At 40.4% G+C, this 25,696-nt stretch overlaps 1 protein-coding gene across 3 annotated transcripts in view; it reads left to right on the forward strand.

Moving 5' to 3' along the window:
* Positions 1–25,696, forward strand: part of tspan15 (tetraspanin 15) — a 197,632-nt gene that overhangs the window by 102,499 nt on the left and 69,437 nt on the right. For 2 of the 3 annotated variants that reach the window (XM_060841826.1, XM_060841828.1), the window contains exons 3-5: positions 6,330–6,404; positions 11,028–11,123; positions 15,810–15,932. In XM_060841826.1, coding sequence (XP_060697809.1) covers positions 6,330–6,404; positions 11,028–11,123; positions 15,810–15,932 — 294 coding nt within the window. The remainder of the gene's footprint in view (positions 1–6,329; positions 6,405–11,027; positions 11,124–15,809; positions 15,933–25,696) is intronic. The other variant, XM_060841827.1, reaches the window with a different exon arrangement.

Consider the following 25,696-nt stretch of genomic DNA (forward strand, 5'->3'; position numbering starts at 1 on the left):
GATTCCCAAGAGTACTGCAGGAGTATCTCCCAGATCTAGACAATTGGTGGATCTGAACAAAAAATTAGGATTAGTAGATGTATGGAGATGTCTTCATCCACAGGGCAGAGATTTTTCTTTTTACTCCAATCCACATAAATGCCATACCAGAATTGATATGTTTTTTGTCCACTTGATTTTTTAAAATTCCATATCATCCTGTAAAAGAGATAGTATAGCAATTTCCGACCACACTGCTGTATATATGGAAACCAAGGCGAGGAACAATGGGACAGCCCCTCGGCATTGGCATATGGACCCCTTCCTAATGAAAGATAGTAAATTTGTAAAGTACTTCTCTCAAGAATTTAAAACCTTTTGAGAAATTAATTTAGGTACGGCTAGCAACCCATCAATGATGTGGGAGACCATCAAAGCTTACGCGTGAGGTTTGATCATCTTCTACTCAGCGACCCAGAAAAAACTGAAGGGAGAACAACAGCATCTGCTCAAAGCACGCTTAAAAGCAGCTGAAACTGCATATGCTGATAGACCTTCTATTGTAAAATTGCAAAGGATTACGGCCCTTAGTACAGCTCTAAACACTACGCTTACCCAAACGGCTAAGAGGGAAATATTATTTGCAAAACAAAGATTATATGAATTTGGCGACAAACCGGGTAGATACTTAGCATTTCTTGCAAAGAAAACAAAAGCCCCTCAAACTATCACGTCTATCAAGGAAAGTACAGGTGTTTTGACTCATGATCATAAAAAGATTAATGCAATCTTTAGAAAATTTTATTCTGAGTTATATAAATCGCAGGATTGTGAAGACAGGACTAGGAAGATGCAATCATTTTTTAAAAATTTGACCTTTCCGGGCCTAACTCCGGAACAGGTATCGGTCTTAAATGCTCCCCTAACAGTCCAAGAAATACTTGACGCAATCAGGCAACTTCAGAGCAGTAAGGCACCTGGCCCAGATGGTTTTCAAGCTGAATTCTATAAAGAATTTACAGAAATATTGGCTGGTCCACTTATGGACATGTATAACTATGCATATAGTCAGGGCTGTCTCCCGCCTTTGCTGAAAGAGGCAAATATCTCTCTTATCCTTAAAAAAGGAAAGGATCCAGAAGATTGTGCGTCGTACAGACCAATATCCTTGCTAAATGTAGATTTTAAAATCTTTTCTAAAACGTTAGCATTGAGACTAGAAAGGGTACTGCCACATATCATAAAGGAGGATCAGACGAGATTTATTAAGGGCCATAGATCATCCAATAATATTAGAAGGGTTTTGAATATGATTCAAGCCTGCCATCAAGGAAAGATACCAGGAGTAGTAGTTTCATTAGACGCGGAAAAGGCATTTGATAGGGTTGAATGGTAATATTTGTTTTACACATTGGAAAGGTTTGGTATTGGAAAGATGTTTACCAAATGGGTCTCAACACTGTATAGTGATCCCAAAGCAGTTGTGGTTACCAATGGATTAGGTTCGTATAGCTTCAGTGTGGGTAGGGGCTGCCGTCAGGGATGTCCTCTCTCGCCATTGTTATTTACGCTAATAATTGAACCACTAGCAGAAGCCATACGGGCTGATCCTAATATAACTGCCCCAAGGATTGGTACAGGTAAACATAAAATTACCCTGTATGCAGATGATGTTCTTCTATTCCTCAGTCATCCTTTGATGTCCGTACCTCGCTTAATCCAAGTTATTAATACATTTAGAGCATTCTCAGGTTATAAAATTAATTTCTCAAAATCAGAGGCTATGCCAATGGGTGGCCTTGCTCTGATACCCCACTTAATGGATGGATCCCATTTTCCTTTTCGTTGGCCCCTGGAGGGTTTCTTATATTTAGGCATTTTTATTACCCCAGTATTTAGTCAGTTATACAAGGCTAACTTTGTGCATTTACTGGATAGGATAAGGCAGGACCTCTAGCGATGGGGAGACCTTCCAATTTCCTGGCTGGGTAGAATAGCACTAATTAAAATGAATGTCTTGACCTGTCTCCTGTACCCTATGAGAATGCTTCCGGTGATGCTGCCTAGGCTGGCTCTACGTAAATTATAAAGCTGGTTGGGTTCCTTCATCTGGAATCATAGACGGCCCCTCATTAAGCTGAAGAAGCTACAGCTCCCACACGCAAGGGGAGGACTGGACTTCCCAGATTTTAGGAAATATCAGTTAAGTTCCCTTTTAAGTTACATAGCTGACTGGGTCTTGTCTGATCCACAGTCAATCTGGCTGGACATGGAAGCTTCTCAAGTAAAATGCCCGCTTATTAACCTTTTATTTTCAGACAAGAGGAAAGGAAAATCATTACGGATCACTGTAAAAACCCTATAATATTAAACACAATTAAAGCTTGGAATATAATGTAGCAAAATGAGGGCAACTCACATAAAACATCCCCTATGCGCCAATAGTGGGAGCATGGGGATTTCAACTGGGGTTGACAGATGCCACTTTTAAACTCTGGAGATCCACGGGTATCTCATGTCTAGGGGACCTATTTGAAGATGGGATCCTGATGTCTTTTGAACAACTGCGTCAGAAGTTCGGATTACCTAATAGAGACCTCTTTCAATACTTCCAAATTCGAGACTGTATACAGAAGAAGACTACGTTATTAGATAGTTCTTATAAATCAGATAGAGAGTGTAGAGTACTACGACAGTACTATTTATCATTTACTACATGATGAAGTATCGGGAGATATGGACAATCTACTTAAAACATGGGATCAGGAATTGGGACTAGAAATCTCTACAGAAACGTGGAATGACATTTGGGAAAACGCCAGAAGAATCACCATTTGTAACAGAACTCAGGCTATCCAGCTGAAGATACTTCATAGGGCCCATATAGCACCGGATCGATTGGCAAAATTTAAGGCAGGGGCATCCCCAATGTGTCCCAAATGTAAAGTAGAGGTGGGCACTCTTGTACATTGTCAATGGACCTGTCATAAGATCCATAGATACTGGACTAAAATAGCAAGTGCCCTGACAGAAATTTTAGGAACGGAAATTAAAGTGGACCCCGTATCTTTCCTTTTGGGCTTTTCAAATTTATCCTCCCTGTACATGCACAGGAAGAGACTATTTTCTATTCTCTCCTTCTGTGCAAGGAAAAATATTTTGGTAAACTGGGTGGCTGAGGGCCCCCCGGACTTTCAAATTGGCACAGATTAATTATGGAGTGTATTCCCCTTGACTTCCTTACAAATATGGTGCACCGAAAGACCGAATTATTTTATAAAATATGTCAGCGCTTCTTGAATTATATGAATACAGATATTTCGGCCATCCTAACAAGGGCTTTTATTTAATTGAGATTACGAACCTGGCTGGTCCGGGCTCCTTGGGAGAGGAATCCCGCACGAATACGGGTTTTGTTACATTTGATGTTAACACATTCTGAGCATGTATCTCACTATCCAATTTCTATGTTATCCATTGTTTTTTTTCTTTCTCTTATTTGAATAATGTAAGAGACTTAATTATACACTGTGGTTAGTTGTAGGTTAGATTAGTAGTTAGTTGAGTTTTGCTTTTTTTTTCTCTCGGTATTTTTCTTTTGTTAAGTTTTTTGGTTATTATATATTTAAGATTTAATTGTAGATCAATGTTTGTACTTGAGAGTTTTGTTTATTTTTGTAAACTTGTAAAAATGTTAAATTTCTAATAAAAATATCTATTAAAAAATGAGTATCCTCCTATTCTGTGACTATGTCCTGTTGTTGAGTGTGTCCTGATTAGATTAGATTCCCTATAGTACGGAAACAGGCCCTTCGGCCCAACAAGTCCCACTGACCCTTTGAAGGGTAACCCACCCAGTCCCATTCCCGTACCCTATATCTACCCCTGACTAATGCACCTAACACTATGGGTAATTTAACATGGCTAACATGACCTGCGCATCTTTGGGTTGTGGGAGGAAACTGGAGCACCCAGAGGAAACCCACACAGACACAGGGAGAATGTGCAAACTCCACACAGACAGTTGCCCAAGGTAGGGATTGAAGCTATGTCCCTGGTGCTGTGAGGAAGCAGTGCTAACCACTGAGCCACCATGCCATCCTTTTGTTCTGTGACTGTGTCCTCTTGTTCTGTGCATATATTCCTCAACCTGGATCTAAAAGACACATCAATTGGACATGCTTGTACAATGAATAAAATTTTTAACTTTTGTGATGATTCTTGGAAGACTGAGGCTGGACATCCAGCCCAGTGCAACTTGATAAACTTTGAGGGCTCATCCAGGTTTGATTTTGAAATGTAGACAGCAAGGATTTGTGTGTGATATTAGTAAACAGCACAATTGAAGAACAATACAGGGTGTACAGAGTTTTAAACCTAGCACTGGAAACAGCAAAGGATTTGTGGTACAGTTTTCCCTGACAGTCTAAAGGAAACTTTCAAATCCCACGTTGATTCCATGGGCCAGTAAACTAGAGATGTCATTGTCTGACAGACCTGCAAAGGCAGGTATAATTGAGGTATTAGCAAAGCAGTTTTTCCTCACTCATAACTTTTGTGTGTAGTGAGAGTTCTGTAATAGGGTTAGACATCAACACTTCATGATTGTTTATCTGGAGCCAGAATCTATTTAATTATAATAAGTAGTAAACCTTGTAATTACAGAAACCTGGTCCATGCTTTCTGTCAACCTCCAACTAAAAGACTGGGGGCAAAAACAAAGTGCTGGAGAAACCCAGCAGGTCTGGCAATGCCTGTAGGGAGAAAAACAGTTAGCATTTTTGAACCCATTGGCATTTCATCAGAATGGACATGAAACATTAACTCTGTTTCTCTCTCCATAGATGCTGCCAGACCTGCAGAGTTTCTGGTTTTGTTCGCTTTGTTTTTGTTTCAGATCTCCAGCATCTACAGTTCTTTGTTTAATTTTAGCGGTAAATTGGGGAACTTTATGGAAGCTTTAACTTTTGTGACTTTTTAAACTTTGAGAGAGGCCTCCTGCTGCTCGTGGAATCCAGTTCTCCTTCATCCAGGCTCAGACTCGGCATGATGGCAGCAGTGGGATCAGCCAGAACAGCTGTTCCATGCCCCCCAAAACATAGTCTGACTCTTGATGCTCCTCTGATCATGGATTATGTCTCTTGAGATGCCGCAACTTTGGGAGAGAGGGAACCTATGATTGGAGAAAGAAGAGCCACAAACTTGGGAGAGACACAATCTGCAATTGGAGGAGCAGCTCCTCAGATCTTGTGGCTCCCACACAAGGGCGAGTTTTCTCTCCTTTGTCACCACCCTCATTTACATTTGGGGATTTAGAGGGCAAATGCTGACCTTGTGCATTTTTAACTCTGCTACTTACAAATCACTTGGATCATTGATCACTTTGCATTGCTTATTCTGAAGTAAATATTGTCTACTTATTAGGAGAGCTTATGTAAGAACCAACTACAGTCCTAGCACAATGTCAGAACCCGAAGTCTGAGTGAAGTAGCAGAATCCAAACCAACCAAGTACACAACCAATGATTGAGTTGTAAGAGATTCAGACCCCAGACTTCCTCCGCTAAGAGAGAGGCAAAATAATAAGATTGAGAGAGCAGCAAGTTGAATTAATAAAAGCATAAAATTGCAATTATTCTCCAGGTGACAGAAGTTCTTCACAAAGGAGACAAATGGCAATATTGGAAAAATAGCCAACTTACTCAAGAAAAAATATTGCAAAGGAATTGCCTGTGAATGTATTAAAGAAGTCATTTCTAGACTCTAATGGGGGATCATATTTTCATTTCAATTCCTCCTCCTGAACAGAAAGATATGTATTAGATGAGCATTCTGCTGGTCCCTGCAACTCTCCTGTATTTTGTTCAAGAAGCCATGCCCTAAATATTAGCTTTCGCAGTGAATAATTGACTATAACTGACAACATATTTTGATATTACCATGAATTCCTCCTTTGTGGATACTGGGGTCAATTGTGAAATTAGTTTAACTAATTAAACCATATTGAACATGGGCTAAACCTAACTTGTACTGAAAGAACTGTGGATGCTGTAAATTGGAGACAAAAATAAAAATTGTTGGAAAAGCTCGGCAGGTCTCGCAGCATCCTCAGAAAGGTCACTCAACCCGAAACATTAACTGTGATTTCTCTCCACAGCTAGAGCTGAGCTTTTCTAGTATTTTTATTTTTGTCTTTGTATCAGAAATGTATTTTTAAATATGCACTGAGCTTCTGAGGAAACCAAAGAATAGGTTTTCTTTAAAAACATTGTACATGTTTGATTGATGTGAGATGGAGGGGGAGAAAGAGAGGAAAAAAATTATAATTGTTTTGTGTTTTTTTTAAAACAGTTTCTCTATACACTTGCAATTTTACTGATACTGGAATTGCTGGGTGGAATTGTGGCGTTGATCTTTCGGCATCAGGTAAGAAACCAACATTTCACCAAACATTTATGAAGTCAGGACTGAAGATCTCCTGCCATCACATGGTACAAGAAGTCAGTGACATTGACGTCATTGATGTGCACCTGGAATAGCAAATCAACACCCACATCTTTTACAACCTTGATATATGCATCATTTAAGTCAAATTTCAGGACTTTGGAATTTGTCCCCCGTGCAAAATGCAAAACAACTGAATTTTCAGGAGTAATCTTAAGTAAAGAGTACTGTTAATGGAGCTGTCATGAATACTTTCTTTACTTGTTAGATCATAAGATAACTAGATAGTGGGTCTTCATTGAATTTAACTTCATATTTTCTATGACAACTTTTAAACTTGTTTGTCAGCTTTAGCATCCAACTCAGAAGATCAGAGAGATCAAACCAAATTCTAAACATTTTATGTTACTCCAGGTTGATTCTTGAGTGCAGTACTAAGATTGCTATACAGTCTAAGGTGCCATCTTTCAAGATGAGGCATTAAACCAAAGGCCTATCTGCTCTGTCAGATGTGAAAGATTTCGTAGCACTGCTCAAAGAAGAGCTAGGGAGTTTTATTGTTACCTGACCAAAATTGACTTTGAGCCAACATTAATAAAGCCAATTAATTAGTCCATTTATCTCTGCTGCTAGTGGAACATTCTTGTGTTCAACACAATTACCGTAGTTTAATATTTAAACATGGATGTTGTTAAAAATTAATTCAATGGGTGTGAAGTACTTTGAAAGGTGCTATACACATGCAAAATTTCATTATTTTCTGCACGTGAACAGCTGCCGTCCCTCCTGTCATTTAAGTCATCATAGAAGAATCCCTACAGTGTGAAAACAGCCCCTCAGCCCAACAAGTCCATACCAACACTCCAAAGAGTAATCCACCCAGACTCATTCACTGACACTTACTCTATATTTACCCCTGAATAATGTACTTAATCTACACATCCTTGAACACCGTGGGCAACTTAGCATGGCCAATTCACCTAACCTGCACATCTTTCGATTGTCGGAGGGTACCTGAGCACCTGGAGGAAACTCATCAGAAATAGGGAGAATGTGAAAATTCCACACAGACAGTTGCCAAAAGCTGGAATTGAACCTGGGTCTCTAGTGCTGTGAGGCAGCATTGCAAACCACTGAGCCACCAGGATAAATATTTTAACTGTAGCAGATTAAGAAATGGAGATTGGCATCAGGTACTACGTTCCTCTAAGTTTATTACAAAGCATGCTGTTACTCAAGTATTCAAATCAAGCTTTCTGATAGAGTCACAGAGTCATACAGCACGGAAACAGACCCTTTGGTCCAACTCGTCTGTGCTGACCAAGTTTCCCAAACTGAAGTAGTCGCACTTGCCTGCATTTGGCCTGCCCAGTGCCATATACCTGACAGGAAAAAGCAGAGGCAGAAATCAGGAAGTTGTAATGGGAAGGAAAACCCAGTACAGTTTGCCGATCAGGCAGCACCAGTCGTACCTATTGTGAAGCCTGACTGGTCTGTTTGAAGACCATCAGACAGACTCAGTGGGCTAAATAGCTGTCTACACCTATTTGTGTGCCTGTCTAAACATGTTTTAAATATTGTAACTATACCTGCATCAACACTTCCTCTGGCAATTCATTCCACATATGAACTACCCTCTGTCTGAAAAAGTTGCCTCTCTGGTCCATTTTAAATCTTTCTCCTCTCTTAAAAGTCTGCCCTCTAGTTTTGAACTCCCACGCTCGGGAAAAAAAAATTTTGCTACTCACCTTATCTATGCCCCCCATAATTTTATAAACCTCAAGATCATCCCCAACCTCCCATGCTCCAGTGCAAGAATTCTTAGCCTACCCAACCTCTCCTTAACCCTCCAGTCCCAGGAACATCCTTATAAATTTTTTTCAAACCGTCTCCAATTTAATATGATCACTCCTATAGTAGTACAACCCAAAAGTGGCCTCACCAACTCATTATGATGTCCCAACTCCTATATTTAGTGGTCTGAGCAATAAAGGCAAACATTCTAAATGCCGCCTTAACTATCCTGTACTACCTGTGATGCAGCTTTTCAAGAACTATGTAACTGACCCCTAGGTCTTTCTGTTCAATAACACTACCCAGGGCCCTACCATTAACTGTGTAAGTCCTGCCCTTGTTCATCTTGTGAAAATAGAATACCTCCTATTTAAATTCCATTTGCCACTCCTCAGCCCATTGGCCCAATTGATCAATTTTCTTTTGTAGTCTCAGATAACCTTCACTGTCCACAACACCACCAATTTTGGTGTCACCCTCAGACTTATTATTGGGGTCTCCAAATGAAATCGTGATGAATTTATAATCATAGCATAACGACGAAGTGATTGTCACAGGTAGGGAAATGATTACTGCATCTTCCAGAAAGTAAAGATCTGGGGCAAATCTAACCAACAGTTAAATCCTGACTCTTTGAATGGAGCATATGCCAAGCAAAAAGGTTCTAGTTGAGGCAATCTTTTGGAGGAATTGGATAAAAGCAAATTACTGCGGATGCCGAAATCTGAAACCAAAAGAGAAAATGCTGGAAAATCTCAGCAGGTCTGGCAGCATCTGTAAGGAGAGAAAAGAACTGACGTTTTGAATCTAACTGACCCTTTGTCAAAGCTTTGACAAAGGGTCAGTTAGACTCAACGTCAGCTCTTTCCTCTCCTTACAGATGCTGCCAGACCTGCTTAGATTTTCCAGCATTTTCTCTTTTGCTTTTAGAGGAATTGGCTGACTAAAATAGGTACATTTGAATATATTTAATATTTTTCAGTTCTGATGTCATAGATCAGTCTCCACAGGGAACTACACTTGCTATATTATTGACAGTGTCTATCCTTACTCTGAAACCTCAGTAAGATTTTAATAATATGCTCTAGTAAAACAATAGAACTCATAACAAATCTATATTAGACAGCAAACTCCCTCAGATTCCACAAGATCACATCTTATTTCTCAAAACTGACAGAATATGACTTCAGACATGCAATAGATTTGCCTCCTATTTTTGTATGAATAACGAACTAGTGAAAAATCAAACAATGGTAATTGATGATGTTTTTAAAAATTGTGCTTGCATGTCCTTTCTTTTTTATCGCATTATAAATACCTGTGTTGACATTCTGAAACAGTTAATGTAAACCAGACATCGTCCATTTGCTCATATCTTTGCTTGATATTTTAAATTTATAACAAGGTTTGATATGATCTTGGAATGCACTAGACAGCTGGAGAAATGCTGTGGATCAATTCCAGTGTTTTAAAATAGTAAGTCAATAAGGTTTGAAACCAATTCCTGCAGATAATGCTGGAAGTTACTAGGCAAGAATTGACATACTCAGAGGTTCATGCAGGTAAAATTCTCTTTTGAGAACTGACAAGGGTGGGAAAATCAAAATAATCTATGGTGAAAAGATTACTTTTTTTAAAAAAAGTGTGAAACCTATGATGTGGAGAATGAGGAATGAAAAAAGACAGAAATCTGGTTGAAGATTTGTAGCTCGGGTGTCCATTGTTGTGGTTCTGTTCGCCGAGCTGGAAGTTTTTGCTGCAAACGTTTTGTTCCCTGGCTAGGGAACATCATCAGTGCTATTGGAGCCTCCTGTGAAGCGCTGCTTTGATGTTTCTTCCGGTATTTATAGTGGACTATAAATACCGGAAGAAACATCAAAGCAGCGCTTCACAGGAGGCTCCAATAGCACTGATGATGTTCCCTAGCCAGGGAACAAAACGTTTGCAGCAAAAACTTCCAGCTCGGCGAACAGAACCACAACAACGGACACCCGAGCTACAAATCTTCAACCAGAAACCACTATAAATACCGGAAGAAACATCAAAGCAGCGCTTCACAGGAGGCTCCAATAGCACTGATGATGTTCCCTAGCCAGGGAACGAAACGTTTGCAGCAAAAACTTCCAGCTCGGCGAACAGAACCACAACAAAGACAGAAATATTCACAATTTTGTAGCACTGCCTTCAATTTTTCTACTTTTTAACCTCCATATATCTCGTACTGAAATTATTAGTCACTCCTTATGGAAAGTACACACATTCTTTCCTTGTTTTTATCCTATCATTATGTAATTTTATGATTATCCCAGAATATGTGCAGAACTTGGCTTCATTCCTGACGCGTGTGGGGTATAGTACATTTATCACATGGTCTATTTTACATATACATCAGAATAATCTGCTTTTCAATAAATTTGAAAATTTCACCAACATTTGAATGCAGCCTAATACAGATTGCAACAAAATTGAGTGTAATATAATAAATACAAATGGAAATGTTACATTTACATAGCACCTTATTACATCGTTATCCTCAAAACATTTCATACGTTACAGTCTAAATTCTAAAATTGCTCTTCTGCAAAAGCCTGTGCAAACTGTGTTAAATGTAAGAATGATTGTAACATTTCCTTAGCTTATAACACATTATTTGACTCTAGCTTTATGGCTTGTGATCAGTTTATACTGAAGAATTGTTGAGTCAATCTTGGTAAACTGCACCTTCAGCCACCATTATATTTAGTCTGATCAGCTGTAGCCACGTTAGTTGAGGCGTCAACCATTGGTTTAACTTTGCTATTTATTTTCCAGACGTTAGACTTTATAAATAAAAACATCCGTAAAGGCATTATACGTTATTATGATGATTTGGATTTCAAGAACATAATGGATTTTGTTCAAGAAGAGGTTTGTTGGTTTTTAAAATTTTGGCTCTATGGAACATGTAGAACTTTTGACCTAACATTTTTTTTTTGTCTGTTATTGTATTATTTTAATTAGTTTATGCCCAAATATGGCAGGTTGCATGGTATTACATAATCCAGTTCAGATATCTGAAGAACAAAGTAAATATATAGAATCTTGCAGCATGGAAACAGAACCTTCAGTCCAATCTGTCTATGCCAAACGTAATCCCACACTAAACTAGTCCCAGCTGCCATCTCCTAGCCCATACCCCTCCAAACCTTTCCTATTCATATACTTATCCAAATATCTATTAAAAATTGTAATTGGACCCTCATTCACCACCTCCTCAAGAAGTTCATTCCACACACGAATGGCTCTCTATGTAAAAAAAAAATTGCCCCCATGTGTTTTAAATCTTTTTCCTCTCTTAAAAATGTGTCCCCTTGTCTTGAAATTTCCCATCCTAAGGAAAAAACAACTATCATTAACCTTATGTATACCCCTCATTATTTTATAAACTTCATAAATGTCGCCTCTCAACCTTCTATGCTCCAGTAAAAGGTCCCAGCATATTCAGCCTTTCTTTATAACTCAAAGCTTCCGCACCTGGCAACATCCAGGTGAATCTCTTCTGAACCCTTTCCAGCTTAATAATAATCTTCCTATAAGTGGGCAGCCAGATCTGGACACAGTATTCCAGAAGAGCCTCATCAAAATCCTGCACAACCTAAACATGACTTCCCAACTCCTATACTCAAAGAACTGAGCAACAAAGGCAAGCTTGCTAAATGCCTTTTTAACCTTGAATTATATATCTGTTTTGTTTTTCCTGTTTACCACCACAGGCTAAACGACGGTATGCAGTCCATCTAAACTCCCTTCCTGATTCTATGGTAGCAGACATTCTGAACAGTTCTCTGCCCTCAGGATCTGTCCATTTCTTCTTCAAATCTATCATGGTCACTCTGTCTTCAAAAAACCAACCACAATCCCTCTGGGCTTGTGAGGGGCCTGTTTCCCCCTCATTTTCTGCTTCAAATACTTGAATGATGTTGCCTTCCAAGAACATGCCAATATTTCCTCAATGGTCAATGAGAATTCCTTCCATGCCACAGAATGTCTCTTATCACTAAGACAAAGCTACAGTATCCTTCCTCAGCTTTCTCAATTTATCTGCAACAATCAACATTGTTCCAGCACCATCTTCCTCCAGCAACTGTCCACTGTTATCCAGTTGGGTGGGATGGCACTCATTCCTACTTAATTTTAGCTAGAAAAGCACTTGCAACAGCTCCTCTTTCTGCTCTTATATCCCTTCAAGATCTATCCTTGCCCGACTCCTATTTCTAATCTAAAGTTGTTGGTGAAAAAACTTCTGTTTTCGCGATGATAAATAGAATCCCTCTATGAGAAGCAATGTACTGACAGACAAAGTTTTGAAAAATGCTTTTTATTATTTTTGATGACCATTTTTAATATGGTTCCCAAATTAAAAGGAAACAATTCTCTCTTCTATCTCTGCGAAATTAAGAAATCAGCTGCATTAAGTCTCTAACAGGAAGCTAAGCGTATGAAGCATCTCTAAAAGTGATTGGTTCTATGCTCTTTGGGTCACCTAAGGATGGGAACTTAAGAATGCATTTTTCTAGATTTAATTTTTGGCAATCTTTAATTGTTTTTAAATAATCCTCACATTAAAGTCTTTTGTCATAGATTTGGTAGACTGTAAAAAGACAGCCATTACGAATGGCAAGGCCATGAAAAGGTATTGGGTTCTGATGATAAGGCAGTACTTATTAAATATGACAGTCATGTGAAGATTTATTTCATATGATTAATTGGAATTGATGACAAAATTTCAGATTCTGAGCAGCTCATTAAAATAATTGCAGTACCTTGTACCTCAAATGCTTATGTTTTTTGATGGAAGACAGAGAGTGGTGGTGGAGGGTTGCTTTTCAGACTGGAGGCCTGTTACCAGTGGTGTGCCACAAGGATCAGTGCTGGGTTCACTGGGAAATTTGGCAAATTGAATTCACAATTTGCTGAGTGGCAGGAAGCATAGGATGGTGGTTGAGGAGTGTTTTTTCTGACTGGAAGTCTGTGTGAATTGTGAATTTAAGTTGCCAAATTTCTTTGGGTTCCACAGATTCTTACCTTTCCTATCACTTACATGTAGGACCTTGTCAAAAGCCTTGCTGAAAGTTTGTCACCCATAATTGTTCCTTCCTTTAATTTGTCACATGCCCAGAACATTTACCACTCAAGTACCCACTCTAATGACTGACCGTTGAAAGTGATAACTCTGTAACATATACACAGATCGTTCATGTTGCTGCCACCCAAATCTTGATCAACTACATTCCGTCCCTCAGGACTTAGAATCATAGAGATATACAGCATGGAAACAGACCTTTCGGTCCAACTCGTCCATGCCAACTCGATATCCTAAATAAATCTAGTCCCATTTACCAGCACTTGGCCCAATTCTCTCTCAACCCTTTCTATTCATATACCTATCCAGATGCCGTTTTAAATCTTGTCCTTATACCAGCCTCCAACACCTGCTCTGGCAGCACATCTATGCAGCAGTCCCACAGGGTCAGTTAGTGCTTTGCTGTTTGTGGTTTATATAAGTGATTTAGGCTTGAATTTAGGAGGATTAGTACATATGGTAAGAAGGATAGCCTTAAATTGAAAGAGGATATGGACAGGCTGGCTAGATGGGCAAATCAATGGCAAATAGAATTCAACCTGGAGGTGAGGTGATGCACTTGAGCTGGACAAACATGATGAGCAACAGAATCCTGGGAAGCACTGAGGATCAGAGGGACTTTAAGGGTTTAAGGGCAGGGAAGTTATGGTGGAACTGTATAAAATGTTGGTTAGGTCACAGCTAAATTATTGTGTGCAGCTCTAGAATCCATATTCTAGAGGGGATATGATAGCACAAGAGAAGCTGCAAAGGTTTTTTACAAGGAAGGTGCCTGTGCTGGAGGGTCAGTTTGGACAGACAGGTCTTTTTTGAAAAGGAGATTGAGAGGGGACGTGATTGAGATGTACAAAATTGAGATGTTTATGTAAAGTAGATAAGAAACTTTCCCATTGGTGGACTGGGGGCTTAGGTTTAAGATAAGGGACAGAACATTTAGACGAGATGTGAGGAAAAGCTTTTTCACCCAGAGGCTGATGGGAATCTAGTATTCACTGCCTGTTAAAGGTGATAGAAGCAGAAAACATCATAACATCTCAGAAGTATATAGATGTGTAGTTGCTATGCCAAGGCATACAAGGTTATCGGCCAAAAGCTTGAAATTGCGTTTAGATCTGTGGGCGGCACGGTGACACAGCAGTTAGCACTGCTGCCTCACAGCGCCAGAGACCCGGGTTCATTTCCCGCCTCAGGCGACTGACTGTGCAAACTCTATACATTCTCCCCATGTCTCTGTGGGTTTCCTCTGGGTGCTCTGGTTTCCTGTGCAGGTTAGGTGAATTGGCTATGCTAAATTGCCTGCAGTGTTAGGTGAAGGGGTAAATGTAGGAGAATGAGTCTGGGTGGGTTGCGTTTCGGCGGGTCAGTGTGGCCTTGTTGGGACGAAGGGCCTGTTTCCACATTGTAAGTAATCTAATCTAATCTAATACTTTTTGACAGGTATGGACAGGATAAGCTAATGAACCTGAAATGTTGACTTCTCCACCTTCTGATGACCAGCTGAAGGGCCTTTTTCTGTGCTGTAGATTTCTGTGACTCTGAGATGCAAGCCCAGTAGTAGATTAGAAACTAAGGCATTGACCTTTTCCTTGACAGCAACCTTATTCATCTGTCTGAAGTCTTATAGATTTCCTGATAAAGGACCATAGTGACCCAGTTGTCCCATTTTTATGTGCTTGACGGAAATTAAATAACAACCATTACCTGCCTATCCTTAGTCATATGATTAACATTAACAGTGGGACATGCCAGAGAAGCTGACATGGGAGTGATGAAGGGCTTATGCCTGAAACATTGGCTCCTGCTCCTCAGATACTGCCTGACGTGCCGTGCTTTTCCAGCATCGCACTTTTCAGCTCTGATCCCCAGCATCTGCCACCTTCGTTTTCTCCTGTTCAATGTTATTAGCTTGTTTAAGTTTTCCTTTATAATAATGCTGATGACTTCATTGTGTAAAATATTCATTCCTAAATTGCACTTCATAATAGTTTCCTGTTTGTTTAGTAAATCTCAGAGCTCAAACATATTTTAGGACTAGCATATAAACTGTCCCTCTTCATTTAAAAGAGAATTACTTTTCATTTGTCTCACTGGAGTTTTGAGAGAGATAAAAATTAAGAACATTTTGATCCTCTCACCTAAAAGTAGCCTAGTAATTAAGAATGATCAAGTCATATTTGTACATCACTTTAACTAGCCCAAAATCAAATGTATGCAGACTGCTGTCACAAGGGGAGCAACATACATGATGCAAAAAGCTGACTCTGACATGACTGGCCAAATAAGTGCCTTCTCTGCTGCAACCATTCTGATTCTATTATAACATAAGTTGTCAATATGTGGATTGAATGAAAACAGATCATTTATGATGTGTGCTGCTTTGTTTTCCTCCAAAAGTTGCTGTGTACTGCATTTGAATAGTCTGAGCTATTGGCTGTGTCAGAATTACAACTTGATCTGCTTTTCTTTTGTAGTTTAAATGCTGTGGTGCAGAGGATTTCACTGACTGGTCACTGAATATGTACCATAGTTGTGAAGGACGTGCAGCTGGGCCTCTTGCTTGTGGTGTGCCATACTCTTGTTGTAGACGCAATAAAGTAAGACTTACTATTCTTTATCATAATCTCTAACTAGAAGTTTAATTTTTATTACCATTTCAATCATTGTAAGCATTTATATGTAATATATTGCAATTATTAAATGCAGTACACTTGCAGTTTTGCCAAACATATTAATTGCAACTGCAATGAATTGATCCCTGGCCTGGTGATAATTATAATTTTCAGCATGTATCCGTAATAACAGTTTCAGTCAATGCTAGAAGATAATATGAAATTATCACTTCTGAGGGCTAGCTTTACCTGCAACCAAAACGTGATTGCTCTTAATCACTTGCAATGATTTTAAATGTGGGGAACTAAAATTTAAAGCATATTTTGCATGAAGAATAAAATAAGAGAAGGCAAGAACAGTATAAAGGACAGCGAAGAGAAAGTGGAGAGATTAGCAATTATGAGAAAAGTGAAAGAATGAAGTGAGTATAGGAAATGAAGATAAGGAACAGTGGTGTTAGATTATATTAGATTAGTTTAGATTACTTACAGTGTGGAAACAGGCCCTTCGGCCCAACAGGTCCACACCGACCCTCCGAAGAGCAACCCACCCAGACCCATTCCCCTACATTTGCCCCTTCACCTAACACTACGGACAATTTAGCATGGCCAATTTACCTAACCTGCATATTTTTGGACTGTGGGAAGAAACCGGAGCACCCAGAGGAAACCCACGCAGACAAGGGGAGAAATGAAAACGGAGAGAGGAAAAGAAACAAAATTGACTAGGGATAGGTTTAGGCAAAGGAGGTAAGTGGAAAAAGAGAGGAGGTAGAAGTGCGTGAGGGGGAGCATTGACTAAATGCAGAAGAAAGCAGAAAGAGATAGAATAGGATGAGATGAGGAGAGGAGATAAATGAGAAGGAGAAGAAGGAATGGAGGATGGGCAAGACGAAATGTATTGGGGAGAGGGACCAAAATGATGTGGAGAGAGAGTAACTTTGAATGCAATAAGGCAGGGAGAGGAAGGGTGAGAATGTAAAGTTAAAGGGAGAAAGTGGAGGTGAGATGATGGAAGGGTAGGGACAAAAAAAAGATTACTAGGAGAGAACAGGAAATAGCATTGAAATAGGTGGAATCAAGGAGAGAGCAAGACAATGGAAATGCACTGATGGTGTTTCCTCAGAAGCTTCCATTGTCGAGGAAGATCTGCCTACCGAGTCAGTATGGGTGGAAATTAGGAACAGCAAGGGAGCAGTCACCTCGTTAGGGGTTTACTACAGGCCCCCCCAATAGCAGCAGGGAGATTAAAGAAAGCATAGGTCGGCAGATTTTGGAAAAGTGTGGACGTAGTAGGGTTGTTGTAATGGGTGACTTTAACTTTCCCATTATTGATTGGAACCTCCTACGCGCAGAAGATTTGAATGGAGCTGTTTTTGTAAAGTGTGTTCAGGAGGGTTTCCTAACTCAGTACGTTGACAGGCCGATGATGGGAAAGGCCAGTCTAGACTTGATGCTAGGAAATGAGCTGGGACAGGTATCAGATCTTGTGGTGGGAGAGCATTTTGGTGATAGTGACAACAACTGCCTCACATTCTACATTGCTATGGAGAAGGAGAGGATTAGGCAAAATGGGAGGATATTTAATTGGGGGACAGGAAACTATGATGCGATTAGACATGAGTTAGGAAGCATGGACTGGGAGCAATTGTTCCGTGGTAAAGGCACTATAGATATATGGAGACTGTTTAAGAAGCAGTTGTTGCGAGTGATGAATAAATATGTCCCTCTGAGACAGGCAAGAAGGGGAAAGATAAAGGAACCTTGGATGACGAGAGCGGTGGAGCTTCTCGTCAAAAGGAAGAAGGTAATTTATATAAGGTGGAGGAAGCTAGGGTCAAGCTCAGCTCTAGAGGATTACAGGTAGGCGAGGAAGGAGCTCAAAAATGTCTGAGGAGAGCCAGGAGGGGGCATGAGAAAGGTTAGGGAGAACACAAAGGCACTTATGTGAGGAATAAGAGAATGGTCAAAGAAAGAATAGGGCCGATCAGGGATAGCATAGGGAACTTGTGTATGGAGTCTGAGGAGGTAGAGGAAGCCCTAAATGAGTTTTTTGCTTCTGTCTTTACTAAAGAAACAAACTTTGTAGTGAATGAAACCTTTGAAGAGCAGGAGTGCATGCTGGAATGGATAGAGATAGAGGAAGCTGATGTGCTGAAAATTTTGTCAAACATTAAGATTGACAAGTGGCCAGGCCCAGACCAGATTTGTCCTCGGCTGCTTTGGGAAACGAGAAATGCAATCACTTCGCCACTTGCGAAGATCTTTGCATCCTCGCTCTCCACTGGAGTCGTACCTGAGGACTGGAGCGAGGCAAATGTAATTCCTCTCTTCAAGAAAGGAAATAGGGAAATCCCCAGCCATTACAGACCAGTAAGTCTCACATCTGTCATCTGCAAGGTATTAGAAAGGATTCTGAGGGATAGGATTTATGACCATCTGGAAGAGCATGGCTTGATTAAATGCAGTCAACACGGCTTTGTGAGGGGCAGGTCGTGCCTCACAAACCTTATTGAGTTCTTTGAAGATGTGACTAGAAAAGTTGATGAGGGTCAAGCTGTGGATGGAGTGTATATGGAATTCAGCAAGGCATTTGATAAGGTTCCCCATGGTAGGGTCATTCAGAAGGTCAGGAGGAATGGGTTACAGGTGAACTTAGCTGTCTGGATACAGAATTGGCTGGCCAACAGAAGACAGCGAGTGGTAGTAGAAGGAAAATATTCTGCCTGGAGGCCAGTGGTGAGTGGTGTTCCACAGGGCTCTGTCCTTGGGCCTCTACCATTTGTAATTTTTATTAATGACTTGGATGAGGGGATTGAAGGATGGGTCAGCAAGTTTTCAGATGACATAAAGGTTGGAGGTGTCATTGACAGTATAGAGGGTCGTTGTAGGCTGCAGCGGGACATTGACAGGATGCAGAGATGGGCTGAGAGGTGACAGATAGAGTTCAACCTGGATAAATGCGAGGTGATGCATTTTGGAAGGTCGAATTTGAAAGCTGAGTGCAGGATTAAGGATAGGATTCTTGGCAATGTGGGCGGCACGGTGGCACAGTGGTTAGCACTGCTGCCTCACAGCGCCAGAGATCCGGGTTCAATTCCCGCCTCAGGCGACTGACTGTGTGGAGTTTGCACATTCTCCTCGTGTCTGCGTGGGTTTCCCCCGGGTGCTCCGGTTTCCTCCCACAGTCCAAAGATGTGCGGGTCAGGTGAATTGGTCATGCTAAATTGCCCGTAATGTTAGGTAAGGGATAAATGTAGGGGCATTGGTGTGTTGCGCTTCGGCGGGTCGGTGTGGACTTGTTGGATCGAAGGGTCTGTTTCCACACTGTTAAGTAATCTAATCTAAAAAAAAGAATCTTGGTGTGCAGGTACATAGATCACTTAAAATGGCCACCCAAGTGGACAGGGTTGTTAAGAAAGCATAAGATGTTTTGGCTTTCATTAACAGTTGTGAGATCTTGTTGCAGCTCTATAAAATTTTGGTTAGACCGCACTTGGAATACTGCGTCCTATTATAGGAAAGATATGGATGCTTTGGAGAGGGTTCAGAGCAGGTTTACCAGGATGCTGCCTGGACTGGAGGGCTCCTCTCATGGAGAGGTTGACTGAGCGCAGACCTTTTTCATTGGAGAAAAGGAGGAGGAGAGGGGACCTAATTGAGGTATACCAGATCATGAGAGGCATAGATAGAGTCGATAACCAGAGACTATTTCCCAGGGCAAAAATGGCTAACACGAGGGGTCATAGTTTTAAGCTGGTTGGAGGAAAGTATAGAGGGGATGTCAGAGGCGGGTTCTTCACACAGAGTTGTGAGAGCATGGAATGCGTTGCCAGCAGCAGTTGTGGAAGCAAGGTCATTGGGGACATTTAAGAGACTGCTGGACATGCATATGGTCATAGAAATTTGAGAGTGCATACATGGGGATCAATGGTCAGCACAACATCGTGGGCTGAAGGGCCTGTTCTGTGCTGTACTGTTCTATGTTCAATGAATGAGTTATGGCAGATAGCAAAGTATGTAGAGAGTAAAGGAATGGTCGAACAATAAAGGGGACAACAAAGCATTCCACAAGAGTAGAATCATGATGGGAGGGATAGGATAATCAGGCATAAAGCCAGAAAACATTGTGGCTTACACCTAAACAGTCATTTGATGGATCATGACATTGTGCTGTTGATCTGAATAGAGGTGTTAAATGCAATCTGTAAATTTGCAGATTTTTACAAAGATTGTTCAAACTATAAATAACGTACAAACTGTTCTGGCTGGATCTTAACGTCATGAGATTGGATTTGAGGCAGGCTAAATGTTTAGTTTGGAAACCTGCCATGTTGTGCATGTTAGCAACCTCTACATTCAGATACTCTTCATGGAAAATAACTAAAGATAGAGAAAGAGAGATCTGGGTACTCTAGTGCACATGCTTTGAAGTGATAGCTAGAGCAAATAGTGTCATTGTGCATTTGTAGGACAAGTGATTCAGATTGGTTAGCTCAGTTGACTGGGACACTAGTTTATCATGCTAAGTGATGCCAACAGTATGGGTTCAGTTCCTGCACCAGCTGAGGTAATCATGAAAGACTCTCCTTTTGAATCTCTCTTCTTGCCTGAAACGTACTGACCCTCAGGTAAACCGCCTTCGGTTATCTCTCTCTAATGGGAGAGCAGCCCTATGGTCTGGCAGGACTTTGCCAACCATAGAAAGAGACAGGAATGATGATGAGGAGGATGGGAAATCTGGCTTTAAACCTGAAAACATTCTGTGGTTTACACCAAAATAGCCATTCAGTGGGATCATGGCATTGAATTGTTGATCTGAATGGAGGTTTTTTTTTAGATTAGATTACTTAGATTACTTACAGTGTGGAAACAGGCCCTTCGGCCCAACAAGTCCACACCGACCCGCCGAAGCGCAACCCACCCATACCCCTACATATACCCCTTACCTAACACTACGGGCAATTTAGCATGGCCAATTCACCTGACCCGCACATCTTTGGACTGTGGGAGGAAACCGGAGCACCCGGAGGAAACCCACGCAGACACGGGGAGAACGTGCAAACTCCACACAGTCAGTCGCCTGAGGCGGGAATTGAACCCAGGTCCCTGGCGCTGTGAGGCAGCAGTGCTAACCACTGTGCCACCGTGCCGCCAATCCGTGCAATGAGTGCAATCTGTAAATGTAGATTAGAATAATTGATTAACATATAATGTGTGCTGGTTTGTCCTTTTACAAGATCTAAGTCAAGCTTTGCTTGCTTCCAATTTTGACTTTCTTAAGTAGGTGATTTTGAGACACTGCAAAGAATGCAGAGGTGGCTGTTGGACTAATTCCTAGTATAAAGCATCTTAGAATCATGTATGTAGTTACAGCACAGAAGGATAAACAAAAAGCAAGAGATTGATGGGAATGACTATTTCGTTGGATGAGTAATCCAGAGACTTAGATTGATACTCTATAGGTATACATTTAGATCCCACCATGCCACCATTACAAAGCAAAAGTCAGGATTGTAATGGAATAGTCTGCACTTGCTAGATGAGTCAAGGTCCAATAAAACTCAAAAAGCTCAATGCGAACTAGGACAAAGTAACCCACTGAAACAGCACCCTTTCATCATATTAGTTCTATTTTGATGACTTAGGCAGGAGCGTGCAGGGGTTGATTGGAGTAGTTTGTTTGCAGGCAAAAGGACCTCTCGCAAGTGGGAGGCCTTTAAAAGTGAGATAACGAGAGTTCAAGGTCTATATGTTCCTGTCGAGTGAAAGGCAAGGTTGACAGGAATAAGGGACCTGGATGACAGGAGATATTGAGGCTTTGACTAGAAGAAATGTGGAGGTATGGCTAAGGTATTGGCAGCTGGGTTCAAGAGAATCCCTGCAGGTATATAGGGGATACAGAAGGAAATCGGGAGGGCAAAAAGAGGGTACAAGATTGCCTTGGCTCAGAAGATTAGGCTGAATTCAAAGAAGTTCTTTAAGTTTATTAATGGAAAAAGAATAACTAGAGAAAGAATAGGACCCCTCAAGGCGCAAAGTGGACATGTATGTATAGAACTGCAGGATATAGGCGAGGTCCTCAATGAATATTTCTCCTGTGTTTATTGTGGAGAAAGACATGAAGACTTGGGAAGTTAGTGGTTACATCTGGAGGATATGTGGTAGGCTGGTCTGGAATCAAAAAGTGGTACTATAAACATTCCTGATGAAGAGCTTATGCTCAAGACGTTAACTGTCCTGCTCCCCCGTTGCTGCATGACCGGTTGTGATTTTCCAGGACTACACCTTATGACTATAATCTCCAGCATCTGCAGTCCTCACTTTCTCCTAAGCTGTTCTGGAAGGTTAGATCGCAGAATTGTTACAGTGCAGAAGGGTTTTATTCATCCATTGTACCTGCACTAGTTCTTTGAGCATTTTGCCCTCCTGCCAATTTTCTGCCATTCCCTGTACATTGTTTCTACTTAAATAATCATTATTTCCCTCTCCCTCTCTCTCCTTCCTCTCACTTTCTCTCCTCCCTCTCAATCCAGACTTAAGTTACTCATTGCATTTCACCTTGCATTTGTTTCCTTTGCAAAACACTTAAATTGTGTCCCTTGATTCTCGATCCTGATGCAAGCAGGAATATCTTCCCCTATTGTTTACGTTTTTCATGATTTTGAAAACATTTATTAAATCTTCTCTAATTTTTATCTCCAAGCAAAACAGTCCCACCTTCTTCAATCTTTTATCATAATTAAGCGTCTTCTCCCTGGAACCATTCTCGCAAACCTCATCTGAATTTTCTCTAATGCCTTCACATCATTTCTATACTGTGGTGCCCAGAATTGTATGCAGTATTCCAGTCTGGTTTATAATCAGTGTCTTGTACAAAGTTTGTTATAACATGCCTGATCTTGTACTCTGTGTCCCTATTAGCCAAACTTGGAATATTGTTGTTTTATTAGCAGCTTTCTGTACCTGTCCTGCAACTTTTCATGACTTTTTTTTATTCATTCATGAGATAAAGGCGTTACTGGCTACGCTACCATTTTGTTACTCCTACATAAAATCCCAGAGGGCAATTAAGAGTCAGTCACATTGCTGTGGGTCTGGACCAAGTAGGCCAAATGTAGGCCAAACCAGGTAGGGTAGTTTACTTCCCTACAGGATATTAGTGAACCAAATGTTTTTTTTCCAGCGCACATACACAGGTTGCTTGGCTAATGAACACTCTTCAGAATGGTGTCTCCCCATGTTCTTTGTACTAATGTGGATTACCTCGCACATTTCCAGTATGAACTGCATCTGCCATCAATTTGTCCACCAAATATCCTTATATCAAAGGTCTATATCCTGACTCCCAAGCATTCTTGCAGTCTATAAAAATGTCCATTAACAATCACTCTTCGCTGCCTATCCCTCAGCTAATTTTGTATTCCTGTTGCAACTGATATTTTTCTTCCATGACATATAACTTTCTTTACAAATCTTTTGGGTAGCAATTGAGCTCCTTCTGGGAGTGTACACTACATCAATGATCAGGCCTCATTAACCCTTTCCATTACCTCTTTTAAAAAATTGACACATTAGCTAGACTTGATTTTCCCTGAACAAATTCATGTTGACACTTTAGAATCAAACTGCATTTTTCCACGTGAGCATTAGTTCTATCCTAAATAATTGTTTATAGAAATTTCACTATTACCAAAGTTGAACAGACTGCTCTGAAATTGCTGGAGTGATCTTTACAACCTTTTTTGGACAAGGTTATGATGTTTGCAATCCTTCAGCACCTGTCCCCAAATTCAGGGAACCTAGAAAAATACCTGCCTCTGTAATTTCACACTCACCTCCTTCACTATCCTTGGATACATATTGTCTGGTCTCAGTACCTCATAGACTTATAGTAGCAACTGGTCATCAAATACCAGCACTTTCAGTTTTAAGCCGTTTTTGAGACTGAGTTTCCTCCTCTGTCACTGTGGCCTGGGCAGATCAAATGAACAAGGAGCATTCGGACTCTCAAATTTGATTTGTCATTCAATAATGTCATGGCTGACCTGTTTGGAACCTCAAATTAACATTTGTGCCTATCCCAATGACCTTTCTCTCCCTACCTCCCTCCTCCTATACCCCACCCCTACCCCCACCCTATGTTGTTTAACAAGAATCTATCTATCTTTATCTTGAAAGTATTTAGACTCTGCTTCCATCGTCTTTATAGAAAGAGTGTTCCAAAGACTCATGACCTTGGATAGTCCCTTCTTTTTAAAATAATGATCTTTAGTTCTGGATTTTCCCAAAAGAGGCAGCATCCTCCGACCTTGTCAAGATCCCTCAGAATTTCAATCAAGATACTTGTTATTGTTCTAAACTCAAGCATATACAAACCTAGCCTGTCCAGCTTTTCTTTGGAAGACAAAGGTTTCTGGGTTTCTGTCTGGTAGTCTGGTAAACCTTCTCAGAATTACTTCTATTGGATTTATATTCTTTTTTTGAATAAGATTACCAGTACTGGACATAATGCTCCTGATATGGTCACACCAGCGCCCTGGAAAAGCACAGCAGTTCAGGCAGCATCCGAGGAGCAGGAAAATTGCCCTTTCGGGCAAAAGCACTTCATCAGGACTTCCTGATGAAGGGCTTTTGCCCGAAATGTCAATTTCCTGTTCCTCGGATGCTACCTGAACTGCTGTGCTTTTCCAGCACCACTCTAATCTAGAATCTGGTTTCCAACATCTGCAGTCCTTGTTTTTACTCACACCAGTGCCCTGTATACATGAAGTATTCTATTCCAAAACCTATTTGACCTTTCTCTAATCGACTTTTCCCCTCAGTCAACTTGACAGTTAAATTTATTACAGCAGAATTTGAATGCAAATTGTATCAAAATGATTTTGTGGTGCAGTAGTCACAGATTCAGGATTATGACAATGTTTTATGACCTTGGCACTATTAAATTGTATATCATCTCATTTTCCATGAGTATTGCCACAAGAGATCCTCCAGTCCTCTGTATACTTTTAGTAAAAATAACTATTTGAAAAGAAAGCTTGTAAGTTTTTTGCTTAATATAAATAAATCTTACAATGATGAATTTAGAATATTAATAGTGAAATTGAGCTTTTAATAATACTCTGCCATTAACATCTGTAAATGTGTAAATTATATTCTTTCATATTGCTGAAAAAAGACATATTAAACAAGGTAGATTGACTCTGGTTGGTCAAGGTGTTGCCTGAGAAATGAACTAAAAGAAGGCTCTCACCTGTTTTGTTGCATTATAGGGGATGTAGTGTGTATACATGTTTTTCTGTCGACAAAGAACAGTGCCCTTGTATTAATGTAGACAGCTTGCAGTACACATGCCATACTGAGACCAAACGACCAATCTAATCTGGTTTTTAGCATAATTCTTTGTACACTGAGGATTTGTAGCAAATGTTATCGAATTGTGGAATCACACCTAATGTTTGACATGACCTGCCAGGCTTTGAGACCATAAGATACAGGAGCAGACTTAGGTAATTTGGCACATAGACTGTATGTCTATGAAACAGACTCAATGTTTCTATTAGCATGCCAGCATTGAAATTCATAAACTACTCACTTGTATGATGATCAGAGTATCTTCTTGGTGTGACAGCAGCATGTTATTAATGGTAAATGCACTCGTAGCTAGGTTCACCTGTTGCTCAAACCGTTGAAATATTTCTCACTTCCAGGATAATGCAAGAGTTCTGCTGACAATGAATTTAGAA

Source organism: Hemiscyllium ocellatum, chromosome 22 (genome assembly GCF_020745735.1).
Source record: "Hemiscyllium ocellatum isolate sHemOce1 chromosome 22, sHemOce1.pat.X.cur, whole genome shotgun sequence".
Classification (NCBI taxonomy): Eukaryota; Metazoa; Chordata; class Chondrichthyes; order Orectolobiformes; family Hemiscylliidae; genus Hemiscyllium; species Hemiscyllium ocellatum.